Raw genomic sequence first — 19050 nt, 5'->3', positions numbered from 1 at the left:
TGAGCCTTGAAGGCGGGATTGCATGAAAGCATCCTATTAGGGCTAACTGCCCCCAAATCTCTCAGTCTTATGCAAATTGTACAGTTGTGGGTCTCTGTGTTAATTCCCATCTACTGCAAGAAGAAGGTTCTCTGATGAGTGCTGAGTGAGGCTCTGATCTGTGGGTACAGTAGTATGTCACTAGTTATTTTGTTGCCATGTTCCTTTAGCAGAATAAAAGTAGTAGGCTTTCCCCCAAGCCCATGACTTACCTAGTCCTATGTTCTTGGCCCTTTAGAACTGTCAGGTATAGGTTCCATCTCATAGAGTGGACCTTAAATCCTGGCAAACATCAGTTAACTGTGGTAAACATCAGAGTTGTGGCTGGGTGATACCAATGACTGCCTTTATCCTCTGGTAGCTTGCAGAGTACCTTCCGAGACCCTGAATGCTAGTCAGTAGGCATGAAACTTTTATTCAGAGTTTTAACTAACAACACTGTACCACCGTTGGTTTCTTAACACTGGCAATGTACCATAGTAATATCAGATGTTGGCAAATGGGAAAGGGGTAAACAGGAACTTCTGTACTATCTTTGTAAACTAAATTTATTATAGTGACTTATGTCTCCTGTCAACTACCATGGTTATAAAATAATTACTAAGTAAAATTAGAATATAACCATAAAATAAAATTGAGAAACTAGGGCTGGAGAGATGGCTCAGAAGTTAAGAACACTGGCTGTTCTTCCAGAGGTCCTGAGTTCAATTCCCAGCACCCACATGGTGGCTCACAACCATCTGTAATGAGATCTGGCTCCCTCTTCTGGCCTGCAGAGATACATGCAAACAGAACACTGTATACATAATAAATAAATAAATCTTAAAAAAAAAATTGAGAAACTATAGAAAAATTGAAAAGAATATTAGTTTATGATCATTCAAGCATAATAGCTCACTTAAAAGTTCATTTAAATTAGAATTTCTTTTTGCCACAAAGATATAGTCACATTGAGATATTTCAGGTATACATATATTTTTAAAAATTAATAATATATACTTGGTTGTTAAAAAATGTGGTGGTTCCGAGATTTTAGCTTAAGTGAGTAAGTTAACTTGTGTCTGTTTGACACACACTCAGCCTTGGAAAGAGTCTAGAACAAAGGTTCAGTCACCAGACATGCAGACATGCCTGAGGCTTCTGGAAGAATGTTTCTTAACACTAATGTGTCATCACATAATGTATTCTCTTTTTAAAAATGGTTTTATTTTAATTTTGTTTTTATCTTCATATATTTTTTGCAAAATAGGGTGCTCACTAAATGTAACATACCAGGACCTAAAAGGAGAGAAATATAGAGTGTAGTAAATGCATATTCAAGGTGAAGAATGTTTCTCTTACACATTGGCCATGGAGTAACAGGATGATATTGAAAAGGGTTAAATTCCAAGTCACACAGTGTTAGCTTTTCTAAAATGTTGGCTGAAGAGACACAGTAAAAATGAGATGCAGGTTAAAAATCAGAAAATTCTCTGAGCCACTACTTGGGTTTTGTTTCTTAGTTTGGCTTTATCTGTTTGGTTTTTGTTGTTATTGTTTTTAAAGAAAATCTGCTGGGGCCGGAGAAATGGCTCGGCAGCTAAGAGCACATCGTACTTTTGCAGAGTTTGGTTCCCAGCACCAGTGTCAGGTCTCTCACATGTGAGCTGCAGGGGATGCAACACCCCTGGCCTCTTCAGGCACCTGCGTTTACATATGTACACACACACACACACACACACACACACACACACACACACACAGAGTAATAATAAATCTTGTTTAAATGCCCCTTGGGTTCTTTGAAGGATGTGGATAATGTTTTGTTAAGTCCCTGACTTCACTACCAGTTGCACAGCCAGATGACCTTCCTGGGAGGACATTCTGTATAATGCTAGGGAAGGAAACTACTGAAATTGTGTTCCACTTCACTACATCTTTCTCTATCTTTCTTTTCTGTACTAATGAGCAGAAATGGGCGGATGGTTTTCATTTCATGTGTGTCTGAACTTGCAGTTGCTTACAAGTAATTTATTTCTCCTGTTGTCAAAAATAGGAAGAAAAAAATATCTTTTAGTAAAGTCCTCATCCAAGTTGGTGTTCATTAAATAATTATTTTTATCATTACAGTGGTTTAGTATTTTCTCACTAGTGATCACAAATATAATCAGTATATACTATATTCTAGAGAGCACTAAATAAAATTATGGCATGTGTCTTTTGGCATTCTGATTATTCATCTGTATAATAATTTGTTCATATTATTTAAAATTTCAGTTGAATTTCACTGAGATTAGAAAATTAAAGTGCTTGTAAAAACTTTATACTGCCATTGAGGGTCTAATTTATATGTAAAATATTCAGTGGGCTAGGGATATAGTTAAATGGTAGATCCCTTGCCTATGGGCCACAAAGCCTTGGGTTTGATTCTTAGCACCAAAATACATATGTACATACATACATACCCACTCAGTTTGCCTTTGAATTTTGGTGGGGTTTAGTAAACATTAAATTGTATAGTCACTGCTCCATCACATGGGAATACATTGATTCACCTCAAAATCCCTGTTAATCACTGACATGACTTCTGGCACTGAAGTTTTACCTTTTCTAAAATGGCATACAGATTAAAACTTACAGTAGGTAGGCTCCTGTGCCTAGACTTTGCCCTCTGCCTCTTAGCATAATACTATTGAGATTGGTCCATGTTGTTTTAATCATTCCTTGGGAGTATTGCATTGTATGGATATATGACAGATTATATCTGTTATGAGTTAAGCTACTATTAAACTGTCTTAGTGTGGATAGGAATATGTTTGGGGCTAGCAAGGCTGTTCAGTAGGTAAAGGTGATGTTACCAAGCCTGATGACCAGAGTTTGATAACAGGGATCCATATTGTGGTATGAGAGCACCATATTCCTCAAGGTGTCCTCTGACTTCCCCATGCACACCGTGGCATGAGTGTGAATGCAGATGGGGGCGGGGATTTTAAAAGAAAGATCTTGCTTGGATTAATAACTTAGTCCATTGCTGGATGGAATATAAGTATGTGCTTGACATTACAGGAACTACTGGCTTAGTTTCCAAAATTTGATTTTCCTTTCACATAGCATCAGCAGTATGTCCATGTTTCCTTTACATTCTGGCCAACACTCTATACTGTTAGTCTTTAATGTTAACTGTTCTAGTTGACATTTATTTATATGCCTTTAAGGTTTAATTTTTTTTTTAATGTCCGTATGTGTATGATACGTGTATGCAGGTAGCCCCCGAGGCCAGAGAAGGGCATCAGATGCCCTGGAGCTGGAGTTACAGGCAGTTCTGAGCTTCCTTATACAGGTTTCCTTTGGAAGAGCACCAGGCACCCCTACCAGGAGCAATCTTTCCAACCTCTTCCTTATAGTTTTCCTGTTGAATGACACTACTTTCTTATGCATATTTTGTATTCATGCTGTTTTTGGTTTTTCAAGACAGGGTTGCACTGTGTTGTGTATCCCTGACCATCCTCCATCTCACTCTGTAGACTAGGCTGGCCTCAAATTCACAGAGATCCCCCTGCCTCTGTCTCCCGAGTGCTGGAATTAAAGGCGTGTGCCACCACTGCCCAGCTTAAAGGAATTTTTTCTATTAGTATTTTGATTATTTATTTTAGTAAATATCACATTTTACCAAGTTTTTCCTTTTGGTATTCTTCAGTTTGTGAGTTTGTAGAGTAAATTGAATTTTTAAATTATTTCTTATTTTTTGAGACTATAATGTATTTACATTATTTCTGCCTTCCCTTTCCTTCCTCCATCAATTACTGTTATGTATATATCTTTTCTTTTGCAATACTATGATAACCTTTTGTTCTTAGAATTAACCCACTTGTTCACGCTATACTTATCTTCCACATGTATTGCCTAAGTTAGGCTATCAGAAATTTTGCTCATGCTTCTTGTGCTCCTTTGTACCTAAGTGTGATCATTGTTTCCTATCTTAACTGGTTCTGATATCAGTAGTGTTGGGTCCAGAAAATAAGCTGTGAGCTGTTTATCTATTTCCTGAAAGAGTTTATGTAAAATTTGTATTATCTCTTCCTAAAGCATTTGTGGAATTCACCAGTAAGCCTCTAGGCCTAGGTTCCTCTTTAAAGGGAAGGTTTTTTTTGTTGTTGTTGTTTTTTGTTTGTTTGTTTTGTTTTGTTTTTATGAGACAGAGTTTTTCTGTGTAATATCCCTGACTGTCCTGGAACTCACTCTGTAGACCAGGCTGGCCTCGAACTCACAGAGATCCCCCTGTCCTGCACTACCACTGCCTGGCTCCAAAGGAAAGTTTTAAACTACGAGTATTCAAGTTATTTATGTCATCATGAGAAAATTTTGATTGTTTCATTAGATTTAATGAATTTTACACAAAATAGTGATTTTTTTATTGTCCTTCCAGTCTCTGGAATCAGTAGTTTCCCTGTTAGATTCATGGTACTAATAGGTAGCTAGTAACCTTTCTCATCGGGGCTCTTAGAGTTTTGCTGATACTACTGACCAGCTTTTCTGACTGTTGGAACTTGCTGTTTTTCTGCTTTCTGAAACACTGAATTCTGTCCATTCCCATTTTTACTTGCTGGTTTTGGATTAATGTGCTGTTTCTTGATTTTTTTTTTCCTTTTATTGAAAGTAGATTTTTTTTTCTCGCATAATATATTCTAATTATGGTTTTCCCTCCCTCTATTCCTCCTAGCTCTTCCTCTCATCCAGATCCACCCCCTTCCTATCTCTCATTAGAAAACAAACAGGCTTCTACAGGACAATAATATAATAATATAAGATAAAACAAAAATTAACACATCAGAATAGGACAAAACTAACAAACAGAAGAGAAAGAGCCCAAGAAAAGGCACAAGAAACATATGGACACAGAGACCCACCCATTTGCACATTCAGGAATCCCATAAAAACACTAAACTGGAAACTGTAATATATACCTGAAGGACCTATAGGGTAAAAAGAGAAAAAAAATACATAAAATAAAAATAAAAAATAGCACAACAATTTTTTTAATGGGAAAATCCATGACACACCATTATGAGACAAGGAACCTCCAAAGATGCCATTGTGCTCCTTTTCTGTTGGCCATCTATGGCTGGGCATGCAGCTCACCCTTAAGAATAGTTTATTTCCACAGTGAGACTTCCTTGGAGGGAAGTAAATTTTCATTTGCAAGTAGTAATCAATTGGAGATTGCTTCTGGGATGGGGGCCTGTGTCCACTTCGCCATTTAGCTCTAGAACCCCATCTGCTGCGGACCTGTGCATGCTGCCTCAGTCTTTGTGAGTTCATGTGTGTGCCAGCCCTGTTGTATCTTGAAGGCCTTGAGTCCTTGGTGTCCTCCATCCCCTCTAACTTGTACGTGCTTTCCTCCTCTTCTGCGGAGTTCCCTGAGCCCTCAGGGGAGGGATTTGATGGACACATCTCATTTAGGACTGAGTGTTCTAAGGTCTTTATGCACAATATCTGGCTGTGGCTGGCTCTCTTAAGTCTTAGTTAGGGTTTCTATTGCTGTGAAGAGACACCATGACCACAGAAAACGCTTACAAGAGAAAACATTTAGTTGGGTGGTGGCTTACAGTTCTGGTGGGGAGCATGGCGGTGTGCAGGCAGACGTGGTACTGGCTACATCTTGATCAGAAGGCAACAGGAAGTGTTCTGTGACACTGAGGGAAGTTTAAGCAAAAGAGACCTCAGAGCCTGCCCCCACAGTGACACGCTTCCTTTAACGAGGCCACACCTTCCAATAGTGCCACTCCCTATGAGCCAGTTACATTTGAACCACCATGCCATATTTGTTCCCATTCGCTGCAGGAGGAAGTCTCTCTGATGATGGCTGAAGAAGTCACCAATCTATGAGTATAGCAGAATATCATTAGGAGCCATTGTATTGTTACTTTTTTTTTTTTTTTCTCAGACCAATAGTATTTGGTTTTACCCTAGGTCTCTGGGCTATCTAGTCTCAACTTCTTGGTCACCTAAGCAGTATCAGGTATAGGTTCCATTTCATGGAGTGGGCCTTCAGTCAAATCAGATGTTGGCTGGTTACTCTCTCAAACTTTATGCCACCATTGCATTAGCATGTCTTACAGGCAAGAAATCATTATTGATTTAAGGGTTTGTGGCTGGGTTGGTGTTTATTTACCTTTCTCCTGGAACTTCTCTAGTGAAGGCATTTTAAAGTGTTCAATTTTTGTTCTGAGCAATGCATTAGTGATATCCTGCAAATTTTTATATGGAAACTTTAATTTGTATTCAGTTCAACATATTTTCTTTAATATTTCTTATATGAATTCTAGGTTACTTTAATAGTGTTTTTTTTGCAGAAACTTTTTTTTTTCTGTTTTTTAAGATTTGTATGGAGTTCCAGGCTTTTGATTTGGGTTTCCGCATTAATAGTGTTGTAGTTAATAAAAAGCAAAGTTTTTGTGGTTTTTAATCCTGTTAAATATGCAGCATTTTTTATGTATTAGAACCCAGAAGTTTTATTTTATTTTGTGTTGTTTTGTGTGTCACCATATGAACATTGCAAGCGCACTTAGGCATGTGCCCTGCTGCACATTCTGTGTGTTGATTAGGTCGGACTGTTAGAAGTTTCTGATGTTTTCTAGATCCTTGTATCTATCTACTTGTTCTGTCAGTTACTGAGAACAGAATGTTGAAATGTTTAATGTTAATTTAAAAACGTATTACTTAAACATCAGTGAAATTAGGAGTTCTCATAATAAAGTAGTTAAGCAGTGTGTCTTAAGGATGGAGTACATTTGCATTTCCAAGTTTTGCACACTTTCTCCGGGTGCCATTCTACTGTGTTTTACCCTTCTGAGCCCCTGCCTTTGGTTTTAATAGAAATGACATAAACTTCCTGTAGCTATTATGATCATTTGATGAGAAAATGAGTTCAGAATTTTTTTTTTTTTTTTTTTTTTTTGGTTTTTCGAGACAGGGTTTCTCTCTATAGCCCTGGCTATCCTGGAACTCAGCTCTGTAAGCCAGACAAGTAATGAATTCTTAACATAGTACCTGGTATACTCTTAAATAGCGATTATTTTGTATTTTTAAAATTCTCAAATTTTGTATGCTTTTCAAAATTGTAAGTTATGACACCAAATATGTGATTTTAGTATTCTTTCTTAGTTTTTTTTTTTTTTCACCCTTGGTCTGTACTGTGGCTTGCCCTTTGTGAATCTTTTCCCATTGTTTTTGTATGCCATTAGTACTGACAATCTTTTCAGAGCTTTTAGTGCAAAGTAGATTGCCTTGTTTATATTACAGTAGAGTTTGTTTTCTCTTTTAGCCTAATTTTACCTACCTTGCAATAAAATACTAACAGTCAGAGGAGGTGAACAATACACAGACTTTCTGAAGCTATAAAGTTACCTTATTGTCTAAAACAAATTGTTTTTCTCTTCCAGATCAACCGAGAAAGCTGGTGTACCATAGAGCCATGCCCTGAAGCAGCATCTCTTCTGGCTTCCAAACAGAGCTCAGGTAGGCCTGGTCACAGTCCTGCTCTGGAAGAAATAATTTGATGTTGTGATCTGCCATTATATATATGAGCACTTTGCATTTTTGAGTTCTCCAGTATGCTTCACCAACAAAGCCTCTGTTTACTGTTCTGGTTTTTACTAATCTACTTTAGAAATTATCAAATCTTTCTCATTTGCTGGCCTTTTAGGGACAATTTAGCTGTGGATGTCTTGCAGTACTGTTTAACTTGAGAAAAGATTGCCCTAGTCTTTTATGCCCTGAGAGATTTTCTATCGTTTCTCAACTCTTGACTCTATTACAAAGGAAGTATTGAAAACTAATATGGAAAGTGTTTTCTTCTGTATTTTTCACACTTCTTGAGAGTGCTATTTCAGAATATTATGTGTGGTTGTATGCAATTCAAAGGTGTTGGAAGTAAAAGTATGCCCACACCTATGTGTTGGTTCCTTTAGCTATCAGTGACTTTTCTGAAAGTGTAACCAGCTACCCAAGAATGAAACTTCTGCCATGTGATTGTTTAGCAAAGTCTTGGAATTTGAATATTCGTAACACGGAAGGACCTCTAGACTTCATGGCTCTATCTGTTTCTTTAAGGAACTTGATTTGAGTTGCAGTTTTTGTCAGGTCATCACCGTGAACTGTTAAAAATACCCCTATACAGTATAACTCCAAGAATAAGTAGATTGGTCATACATTAAGGATTAATGAAGCCTGAACATGATTTAGGCATATGTATCACACACCTGCAGTGTGCTCCATCCAGGCCAGATGTCTAGATATTACATTTCTAATTTTCTGTTAACTGTCAGTGTGACTCTTAGGGATGTACTAGTCATCCCATTTTACTGGTATAGAAGTGAAAACCCACAGGGTTAAATTGCCTGGGTTTTTTCTTTTAAGCAAGAGCCATCTAAACATCCTAAAATCAGTGTTCTTTGCTCTTGTTTCCACTTCATACTTTAATATATTCCACTTCATTCATTAGGAAGGGAGTGTTGGGAGAAAGTAAGGATTCTGTTTCTTTTGAAAATGTCCCAGCATACATGACATGTAGTGTACATTAAGTTTGCCTTTAGGGATCCCTACCCCAATGAAGGTCATGGTGGAGCTGTAATGGATTATGGTTGTTCCTCTACTACTTTCCCCACTCTGTATTCTTCTTTCCTCCAAACAGCCAATTTAATCCCACACATTAACCTCTTCTTATCCCACACTTGGCTTGTAACCTTAGGCTAGCTTGGCTTTATTTTTTGGATAAGGTTCTCCTACCAGAGGTGAATCTGTGGATTTTTATGAAAATGTATTGTGTGGATTTCTTTTCTAGGCTGGCATTTAGACATAGTCTTTAGATTGTAGCTGGCCCTCTAGCAGCTCCAGCAGTTTCTTTGCTTAGCCGGCACCCCCATTTTCCCCAAGTCACAATACAGAGTTTTTTGGTGTTTTCCAAATGGCAAAAAAAGGCAGGAATAGAAATATTACAAACCCACCAACCGTACTTTTATTGTGTTCTGTATAGAACGGGGGTGCTAAAATACCCATAATTACAGTCTTTTGAAGAAACCATACTATTTCCATTGAACTAACATTGTGAAATTATCCACTAAACTCATAATTGTGACTTAATGATTTAAGATTAACTCATAGGTCCTGCCTCCTTATTATGGTATTCTTTATATAATTCTGCAATGAACTTGTCTCTTACTGTGTTCATTTGTACCACAAGATTGTGAATAGCCCATTCTGCAAGAACATGTTAAATGTCTTCCCAGAACCTAGCCAAATGCCTAACAGAAAAAGTAACTGTGTCAGTTAATATACCTAAAAGCTCCTAGACTACGACCTTTCTAACTTTGTAAATATCTAAAATGGAAGAAAGGCTGGGAAAACAAAGAGGTGGATGAACAATAGAAAGACATGACTGAGTGTTGGTATGAAGCAGGAAGTGAATTTTTAAACAACAACAAACAAACAGGTATTGGTTAAATAATTACTCTTTTTCAGAATGTGAAAGCTTCTTAGATGTTGGACTGGGCACCGAGTGTGCCTCAAAAGAAGGTGTGCTTCAGAGAGGCTCAGGGAGTGATTCTGACCTCTTCCACTCACCCAGTGACGAAATGGACAGCATCATCTTCTCCAAGGTATTAGAGGACGCTTCTATTCATTTTGACCAGCAGTTCTCCCAATCTCGTTTGGCCTTACTGAACCCTTTTTTCTGTGATTTCCCCTTGTGCTCATTGTCATCCCGTGACTTTAATGTGTGACTCTAACTAATGAATTGTGATCCAGCGAGGCCTTGTATTCAGAGTGGCTGTGGGGACACTTACTTTGTTTTGCCTGCTGCCGCCTTCCCTCCCTCCCTTCCTTCTCTTTCTAAGCTGCAACAAACAGCCTAGCTGGAGCACTCACAACGAAGTGTAAGTATTCTATTTAAAGAAGAAAAGTCCATTGCCAGGGCTTAGAAACGGGCACTGGCCAGATTTATTAGATTTATTTTCTGAAAAAATCATGGCTGGTTACATGAGTGACTTGAAACTTGCGTTGAAGTCAAAAGACATGGGAGTTCCTTTAGTATGAACTAAGTCAGATGACAGTGAACACCCTTCAGTGGTTAGGAAAGGACCGCAACTCAGACTGTATGATGTCATATATATATAAACTAACCATAGAGTCATTCTGATTAATGTGTGGATGCCTGAAACTCACTGCTAAGTCTGATGACATCACCTTTCCTCCAGACTGCTTAATTGGAACTTTCTAGATCTATGGTAGAGAAGTAAGTTTTTTCTCTAGTGAGGAGCTAGGGAAGATGGAGGTTGGAAGCTTGAGGTTGTTTCTGTGTGCAGCAAATTCTGTTTTGTCCTCTAAGAGGCCTTCCCCACAGCAGAGACGGTAGGGAATGCTGTACTCAGTTACATGCCACAAGTGGTTTTCCTAACAGTAAGGACTGGGGGCAGAAACATTGGAGCAGCTGTGAAGAAGAGTCCTCCTGCTAGTTTTATGACTCTGAAGAAGTTGCCAGAGCAGTTTTGTTAGTGTGTGATTAAACCATTCGAGGCAGTGTGTTGTTCATGTGTTGAACTCTTACGGTATAGGAACAACGTCATAAAAGTCTAGAATTCTGCTCTTTTCATTTTTGTCCATCAGTCCTCATATTCCGCTTGTCCTTCCGAACCCTTTCTACCCTGTTCCTTTGATTGTCTTCTGAAGGCTCTTGGAAAGATTTATGGTACGGCTTTAGAATTTCTGTCTTATTACTTGCTGGCCAGGTTGGTGGTGCATGCCTGTTACCGCAGGAGGATTGTGAACTTGATAGAGTAATTCGGTCTAGTCTTGTTGGGGTTTAGGGGAAGATTTGCCTTTGAAATCACATAGGAAGAGGAAAACCAGTGTTTTTGTTTGGGGACCTTTTTTGTTTTGCCTGCCTTCCTCCCTCCCTCCTTTTCTTTCTAAGCTCTTAACAAATACATTTTTTAAATTACAGTTTGGGGAGGAGGTATATGTGCTTCAGTGTTCCTGTAAAACTCAGGATAAAAACTGTAGCTTTAAAATTGGCTCACAATGACTGGAACTGAGTAATGAATACTTAAGAAATTATCAAACAATTATGTATGCTTGTGTATCCTAATAGTAAAAAGGGTTTTTCTTTAAGATTTATTTTTATATGTAGGTGTGTTGGGGATGTGGCTTATGGAAGCCAGAAGCAGGCATTGGATCCCCTGGAGCTGGAGTTAGAAATTGTATATACTGCCCAACATGAATTCTAGAAACTGAACTCAGGTTCTTTGGAAGAGCACAAATGCTCTTAACAGCTGAGCCACCTCTCCAGCTGAAGTTTTGTTTTTTAAGTTTAATAATCTTCCTTCAGGAAATATTTGTTTGCCTACCTCTTAGATACAGAACATGTGGACAGTTTGTCCCTGGTGTTACCCTCTCCTCGTAGAGATAATTATTTCTGATCACTAAATTACGTGGTTTGCTTACCTTAAAAAAAAAAAAAATGAGAATTTTCTCTACTTTACCATTTTACTCAAGCTATTAAAAGCACGCAGGAGATACTCATATAAAGAACCTTTACTAGATGCTGCACATTTTTCTGGGAAGAGTAGACAATATTTTTTTTAAAGCTGAAACATGTACCTCAGACAAACTTCCACCTACATTGTAAACTGGAGTACCTGGAGAAAAGCCAGGCAGGGTGGATGAACTTTCACCTTCATGCATGCATGAGAATATCCAGATGGCCTGCGGCCGGTTGAGGGTGGGGGTGGGGATGTTTCCTCCCATTTCTTCTTCCAAAGCTGTGAATGACCGAGAGTCCTTAGAATAACTAATTTTCCTAGCTTTGATAAAATTAAGAGCTAGTTAATAATACTGACAAGGTACTGACCTGGATTTTATATATATACATGCATCTGCGTATATAAAATTTCATATGTCTAGCAATCAGGTAGGTAGCTTTGTCCCTTATACCATACAAGGAATAGTTTTTGTTTGGTTTGTGCTGGCTAGTTTTATGTCAACTTGACCCAGGCTAGAGTCATTTGAGAAGAAAGAGAACCTCAGTTGGGAAAATGTGTCCTACCAGGTTGGCCTGTGGCCAAGCTTACGTTGCATTTTCTTGATTGTTGATTGATGAGGGAGGGCCTAGCTCACTGTCAGGGGTGCCACCCCTGGGCTGGTGGTCCTGGGTTCTATAAGAAAGCAGGCTGAGGAAGCCATGAGGAGCAGGGCCAGTAAGCAGCACTTTTCCATGGCCTCTGCATCAGCTCCTGCCTCCAGGTTCCTGCCCTGTGTGAGTTCCTGCCCTGACTTCCCTCTGTGTTGGCTGTTATGTGGAACTATAGTGTGAGATAAACCCTTTCCTCCCCAAGTTGCTTTTGGTCATGATGTTCTGTCACGGCAGTAGAAACCCTATGACAGTTGCTAAAGAGGCTTGCCTAAAATAGCCGAACGACTGAGGAACAGAACTGAGGCCTCTTCCTGTTCTGTTACTTGGCTTTCAGTCTCTTCGGTGTGGCTCTGAAAACCAGTGATTTTCAGTCGAGACTGTGTTGGTAGATAGACATCACCAGCTCTCTTAAAGTCACTCCTCTCTTGCTGTTGTTTCAGTATGTGCTGTGCGATGTCACGGTCTCACAGTGTCTTCCCGGGGCCCTTCCCTCCTCCCTTCCAGTCTTGGGGGTTGGAGGGAGTCTTTAGTCAAGCCATTGCAACATGCTTTTCTGTGAACTGAGTGGAGCATTAGGTCACTTCCTGCAGCCATTTGTTTATCTCTGGTCCTTAGGAAGTCTCTTTAACAACATACACCTCCTGGGAACTGTGACTCTGTGGTGAGCGTTGAGAGCTTCATGTTGATTCTTACAAATATTTGCTGGTTCCTGGTTTTAGATGAGCAGCATAAAACTTATACTTTGTTTTTAAAGTGAGATGAAATCCTGGGATTCTTTTTGGCACGAGCTGAGAAAATATAGTTGGTATACATCACTCTGATCCAGGACTTAAGATTCTTAGATAGAATGCTCCACATAAAAAGATAATGTGATTTGGGGCATGTGATGAGTGTTTAAAATGTGAGCTGTTGTTTCTCTAGATAGTAGTATAGTTGTATGTCTTATGTATAAAATAAATAATAATAAATACTTGTTGAATAAGTGAAGGGCTGTTTGTTTGGCAGTATCACACACGATTCCTTCGGGTGTAGTATCAATATGTAAAATGTGTGACAGTTTTTGTGTATCTTGTGGTTAGTAATGTTTATCTTTCTGTAGATACATACATAGAATTTATAACTTTCTAAGAGAAAGGCATTTCCCCCCAAATATTATATTATAAAAACACAGAAAAAAATAGAACTGTTGAGTATTGCAGCGAGCACCCCTGTACTCACCTTCCAGCTTCTGTCATTTTTTATTGTTTACTTAGTACATAGCTGTGCTTCTGTTCATCACCAGTCTGCCTAAATTTGATGATACAGTTCAAAACACATTACAGGTGTGTCCATACACATCAGGTATAAATTCTTAGAAGCAGTGTTTTTCTGTGGTTAAGAGATGTATAATTTATATATAAATCCTGAGAATTCAGTTACTTTTGGTGAATACATCCCCCACCTTTATAACCTGAAGGTGCATGAGCATATAGGCTATAAGCATAACTATGGAAAGTCTCCTCACATGACACCCTTTTCAGTGACCATCCAGCCCTCCAGAAGAAACACAAAAGATGTTTTTTTCTCTGATTCAGAAAGTCATATAAATGGGATCTGAGGAATCAGTATTCTGTACAACCCTGGGAGTGGGATTCTTAGTCATACAAGAAACTGGCCATCTCTAGTGTTCTCATTCGTGTTGAGAATCCCATTTACTCTACATCCTTAGTAACAAACACAGTTGTTTTAATATTAATGTTTCTAGTATCCATGCAGTGTTATCTCATTATGGTTTTGATTTGTATTTCCTGACAACTGATGATATTAAACAGATTTTCACATGTCCATTGGCAGCTCATGTGTCTTCCTGTAGAGAGTGTCTGTTCATATCTTTGCCCATTCAAATAATTGGATTATTTGTTGTTAGAGAGGAATGGATGATATATATCCTGGATACTGCTCCTTTGTTAGATTCATGATTTGCAAATATTTTCTCTTATATCACTTGCCTATTCACTTACATGAAAGTGTCTTGGTTAGCTCAAATGGCTAATCTGAAGAGGAATAATTTAACAGACTCTTGTTCAGCTGACTGCTTTGTGTATTTGCCCGTTTGCTTTCTGTGTCTGTGTCGATGTTTTGCTTTAAAGATTTATAGTTTTGGGCTTTTATTTTCAGGATTAAGATGTATCTCAGTATTCTGTTTGTCACTTTAACAACAGCTTTGTGGTTTATTCAGGAGGATTCAATTCTAGCTGTTTTTAGAACCATTTAAAGAGCTTAAAAACTAGGATGGACGCACCTGGCTCTTTGAGCTGACTAGCAAAAAAAAAAAAAGTCTTGAGTTAACCTGTTTTCTCACCTCTAGAATGGAAATAGGAATATTTACTAAATCAAATAATAGGAAGGATTAAAAAGGATAATATATCTAAATCACTTAAAGCCTCACATGAAAAACATGCCGAACAAAACTACCAAGAAACTTATAAAAATTTTAAAATGAAAAATAAAACCTCACATGAGATAAGTACCTATTATTGTTTAAATTTATATAGTAATTGTTTAATAGTAGTAATAGTTTCTAAGATTTTTATTTGTATAGTGTCATTTTATTTAGGATTTTATTTAGGCCTTTCCATTAATTTAAGCAAAACAGGGTCTTTGGACCGTTTTGTGACCCAGCTACTCCCCTCAAGTAGAGCTATCTATTTAGGGTCATTGCTTGTACAGAGCAGCCACACTCGTTTGAGTATTGGTAGGGACTTTAGCTACCCTGATGTTTTTGCAGATTTTCAGTAGTATACAAAGTCTAAGGGAAAAGATGGTGGTAGAGGTAGGGGTGTGTGTGTGTGTGGGTGGGTGTGGGTGTGGGTGTGGGTGTGTGTGTGTTTTCCAATCCTGCATTCAGGATGGATGAGCAAAAGATGAGCAAAAACTCCTGGAAGAAATGATTTATTTGTCAGCCTCAGATGTAGACGTAGTCTCTGTTTCTCCAACATTTTTCCTTTTTACCATGCACCTCTTTCGTGTACTTTCTCAGTTCCCTTCTACTCTACCCTTCTACTCTTCTCTCTTTATTCTTAACATTTGATGCAGAGGGGTAAGGGAAAGGGCTTGAACTACGTTAAGACTCATAATAACTAGTTTTTATTCTACATAAGTCAAGTATCATGAATTGATGCATGGTACCCCATTCCTCTAAGCCAATGGTTCTCAATCTTTGTAATGCTGTGACTCTTTAATACAGTTCCTCATGTTGTGACCCCCGACCTTAAAATGATTCTGTTGCTACTTCATTACTGTAATGTTGATACTGTTATGAATTATAATGTAAATACCTGATATGTGACCCCTGTGAACCCAAAGGGGTTGCAACCTACAGGTTGAGAACTGCTGCTCTAGGCAAGTATTTTAGGATCCATGATCTCTTTAAAGAAAAACTGACATACTAAAGAGCTTTTAAAGAAGACTTCAGATTTTAAGCTTGGAACATCTTGTTAGAGGTTAAAAATGGTAACTTTCTCCCTTCTAATATACAAATAGAAATACAGTGGGGATGAGGTGTAAAATAGTGAAAGGAATAGTTTTTACATCTTATTTTATGTATCTCTAAGATTTTTTTTTTTTTGGTTTTTCGAGACAGGGTTTCTCTGTGTAGCTTTGCGCCTTTTCCTGGAACTCGCTTGGTAGCCCAGGCTGGCCTCGAACTCACAGAGATCCACTTGGCTCTGCCTCCCGAGTGCTGGGATTAAAGGCGTGCGCCACCACCGCCCGGCCTGTATCTCTAAGATTTTATATCTTAGATCTAGGAACTAGAATTTTATTTTTAAAAGAATTCAAAGTTCTAAAAACCTTGTCTTTCTTGTGCTCTCTATCACTATGATTTAGACAGTGCCTTTCCGTAAGCCTTCAAGTAACACTGTAGCTTCAAAGACCATGAATGTATGTCTGGAATACTGAGAGGTCATGTCCTCATGCCAGTATCCAGGAGGCTTAGGTCAGAGGATCTGGAATCCAGAGTCAGCCCTGGGCCACACAGAGAGATCCTGTCTTAAGAGCAAGAGGAGGCAGCATTCTTATTAGATAGAACAGCATGGCTAAATGTCATGCCTCTGTTGGGGTAAATATGACTACCTTAGAAAATACATAACTATACATAACTATAGATGAAGCTGACTTCTGGTTAGGGCACTCACAATTTTCTTCATTCTTTTTATTTTTTTTACATTTAGTTACTTATTTTGAGTGTGGGTGTGCATGTCCATGCCATGGTGCTTGTGTAGAGGTGAGAGGAGAACGTGGAGAGCCAGTTCTGTCCTTCTGTCCTTCTAACTCAGGTCATCACTACTGACCAAATGTGCCTTTTCCTGCTGAGCCATCTCACCATCCTACTCAAAATTTTCTGTAGGACAGGAAAAATATAAGAGCTCGGTAAAATTGGGAAATGCTTTCGAAGACATATAAAAGTCTTGGAGGAAAGTATTTTAAAGCTTTCTTTAGATTAACTCCAAAATTAAACTATTATTAGCCTTAGTATATAATAATTGAGCTTAGTGTCAATTTATGGGTGGTGTTCTGTTTTTCCTTTAAGTAATGACCACAGACTCATTAGAATGGAGTAATTCAGTAAAGATATTCTAGTGTAAGAATAGGATACTGTGTGACCCTTACTCTTACCACGAGTGCAAGACTAAAGACATCAGGTAGTTACTGTGAAGACTCCTTGTCATGTCTCAGTGAAAGCTAAGTTAGGATAAGTAAACATTAGGAAATTTCACAGAGTGTGTTGAGAATATAGTCTTGTCAGATTTTTGCCTTTTTAAAAATATGTGTAGGAGCTAGAGAGATGGCTCAGCCCTTAGGAGCATTGACAGATCTTCCAGAGGACCTGAGTTTGATTCCTAACACCCATATGGTGACTCACAACCATCTTTAACTCTAGTCCCAGGGGATCTGGTGCCCTATTCTGTCTCCCATGGGCACCAGGCATGTATGTGGTATACAGACATACATTTAGGCAAGACACTAGTATACATAAAATAAAAATAGTTTTTAAAAAAAAGAGATGAGGATATGTATATGAACAAGTCACAATTTTTTCTCATTTTGTTTTAATATTGTACCAAAAGATAGATATTTTTTAAGAGTTTGACTTAAGAGTTTTGGATTAGAGGCTGGGAATATAATTCAGTGGTACAATTCAGGCCCAGCATATGTAAGGCCCTAAATTCAGTTCCCAGCATGCACGTGCGTGTACACACACACACAAAACTACTGTGGACGGTACTATTTTATATCTTTAATGAATGTCCTTTTCAGACAAGGTACCAAGTGGAAAAATACCTGTTATTCTGACCAGGAGTCATTTCCATACTGGGAACAGCTGTCTTGTAAAGAATAAGCTTTAACTCAGAACTTTTGTTTCCTGCAATGTTCCTTCTTAGTGTTTTAACTCAGGCTGTCCTGAAATTCCTGATCTTCCCGCTTTACCTTCCAAGTGCTGGGATTACGGGTTGTACACCATTATGTTCCACCAATAATTTTATTTTAAAATAATACCTCTTGCCCATTAAAATTTACCTGATGAGGTAGTTTTATTTCGCCTCTTGAACCAGTGAAGGGACTCTTGGATTCTGACATCAAGATCTCGTTCTCACAGGGTTTTTTAAAAGGCAACTGAAATAACACAGTAGGATAATAACTTGGATTTGTGTCTTGATTTGCTACTCACTGTTCAGTGCTCTGGGACTCAAGTTTTCTCACCTCTCAGTGTCTTTTCTCTCCATTCATCTCACACTGTTTAAATAGCACTCTAGGAAATTGAACTTTTCAGAGGGAAGGTAAGCTGAAGCCCCCAGTGTATACAGGTGCCTTTCACAGGTGGTAGTATGCTTTGGGATGAAAGTGTTGTATAGGCTTTAAAAAGACTCCAAGGCCAGGGCTATTTTCCACTCCAGTGCTGAAAGGACTGATTAGTTCTTGTGAGCTTTAACCTCTTTAAGAATTTTCTCTTAAAAATCACTTGTCTTCACCTTTTTATTGCATTTTATTATTCAATTACTGTGTATGTGTATGGGTGTGTGTGCCGTGGCATACTTGTGGAAGTTAAAGAACAACTTAGGGGAGTTACTTCTCTTTCAGTTAGTCTTATTAAAACACTGCACCAAAGTCTGGGGGCTCAGTGTCACACACCTTTAATCCCAGTACTCAGGAGGTATGACATTCTCTGTGAGTTTATGGTGACAGCCAGGGCTTTATAGTGAGAGCCTGTTTTAAAGATTTTCTTTAATGTCACCGAATGTCTTAATTAAGGTGTACTGTGAAGGGGGGGGGGGGTGTCATTCTGCATGCCTTTACCTATTTACTGCTCCTTGTCTAGTGAAAAGCCAAAATAGCCTTTTGGTCTTTTGTAGAATATGAAATGGAGTTAGTCTTTCCTTCACTCATCATCCTGTGCACTTGATGCCTCTCAATAAGTAGGGAATGTCAGGCTACTAAGACAAGATTTGCATAATTCCTCTTAGGTACTAGAGTTTCGCCAGGAAAGGAGCATTGTCACCTTATTAAATACCTTATTATCAGGATGATTTTATGTGACTTGGCTTCAGAACACTCAACCAGTTCTCAGTAAAGTGAGAAGCAGTAGCATTCTTCTATTATGCTCTTGTGACAGGCTTTTGGTGGAATTAAAACTATTCGGCAGTTTTCAAAAGTAAACAACAGTTGTACTTGACCTTGGAATAGTAAATTCTCTGCCTTATTGTAGCTGTACTGGCTGACTTGTTTCAGTTAGACCTTCTAAAAAAAAACTAGTATGATAAGAACTTAGAGTTTCATATAGCAGAAATCCTAGAGACTAATGGTTT

General features: G+C 38.4%; 1 protein-coding gene across 2 annotated transcripts in view; it reads left to right on the top strand.

Moving 5' to 3' along the window:
- Akap13 (A-kinase anchoring protein 13) overlaps positions 1-19050 on the top strand; it is a 219744-nt gene that overhangs the window by 120273 nt on the left and 80421 nt on the right. For both annotated transcript variants that reach the window (XM_059272911.1, XM_059272917.1), the window contains 2 exons: positions 7461-7536; positions 9538-9674. In XM_059272911.1, coding sequence (XP_059128894.1) covers positions 7461-7536; positions 9538-9674 — 213 coding nt within the window. The remainder of the gene's footprint in view (positions 1-7460; positions 7537-9537; positions 9675-19050) is intronic.

This window comes from Peromyscus eremicus, chromosome 1 (assembly GCF_949786415.1).
Source record: "Peromyscus eremicus chromosome 1, PerEre_H2_v1, whole genome shotgun sequence".
Lineage (NCBI taxonomy): Eukaryota > Metazoa > Chordata > Mammalia > Rodentia > Cricetidae > Peromyscus > Peromyscus eremicus.
Note: the sequence above shows the minus strand (reverse complement) of the source record. Positions and strands in the feature narration are given on the sequence as shown.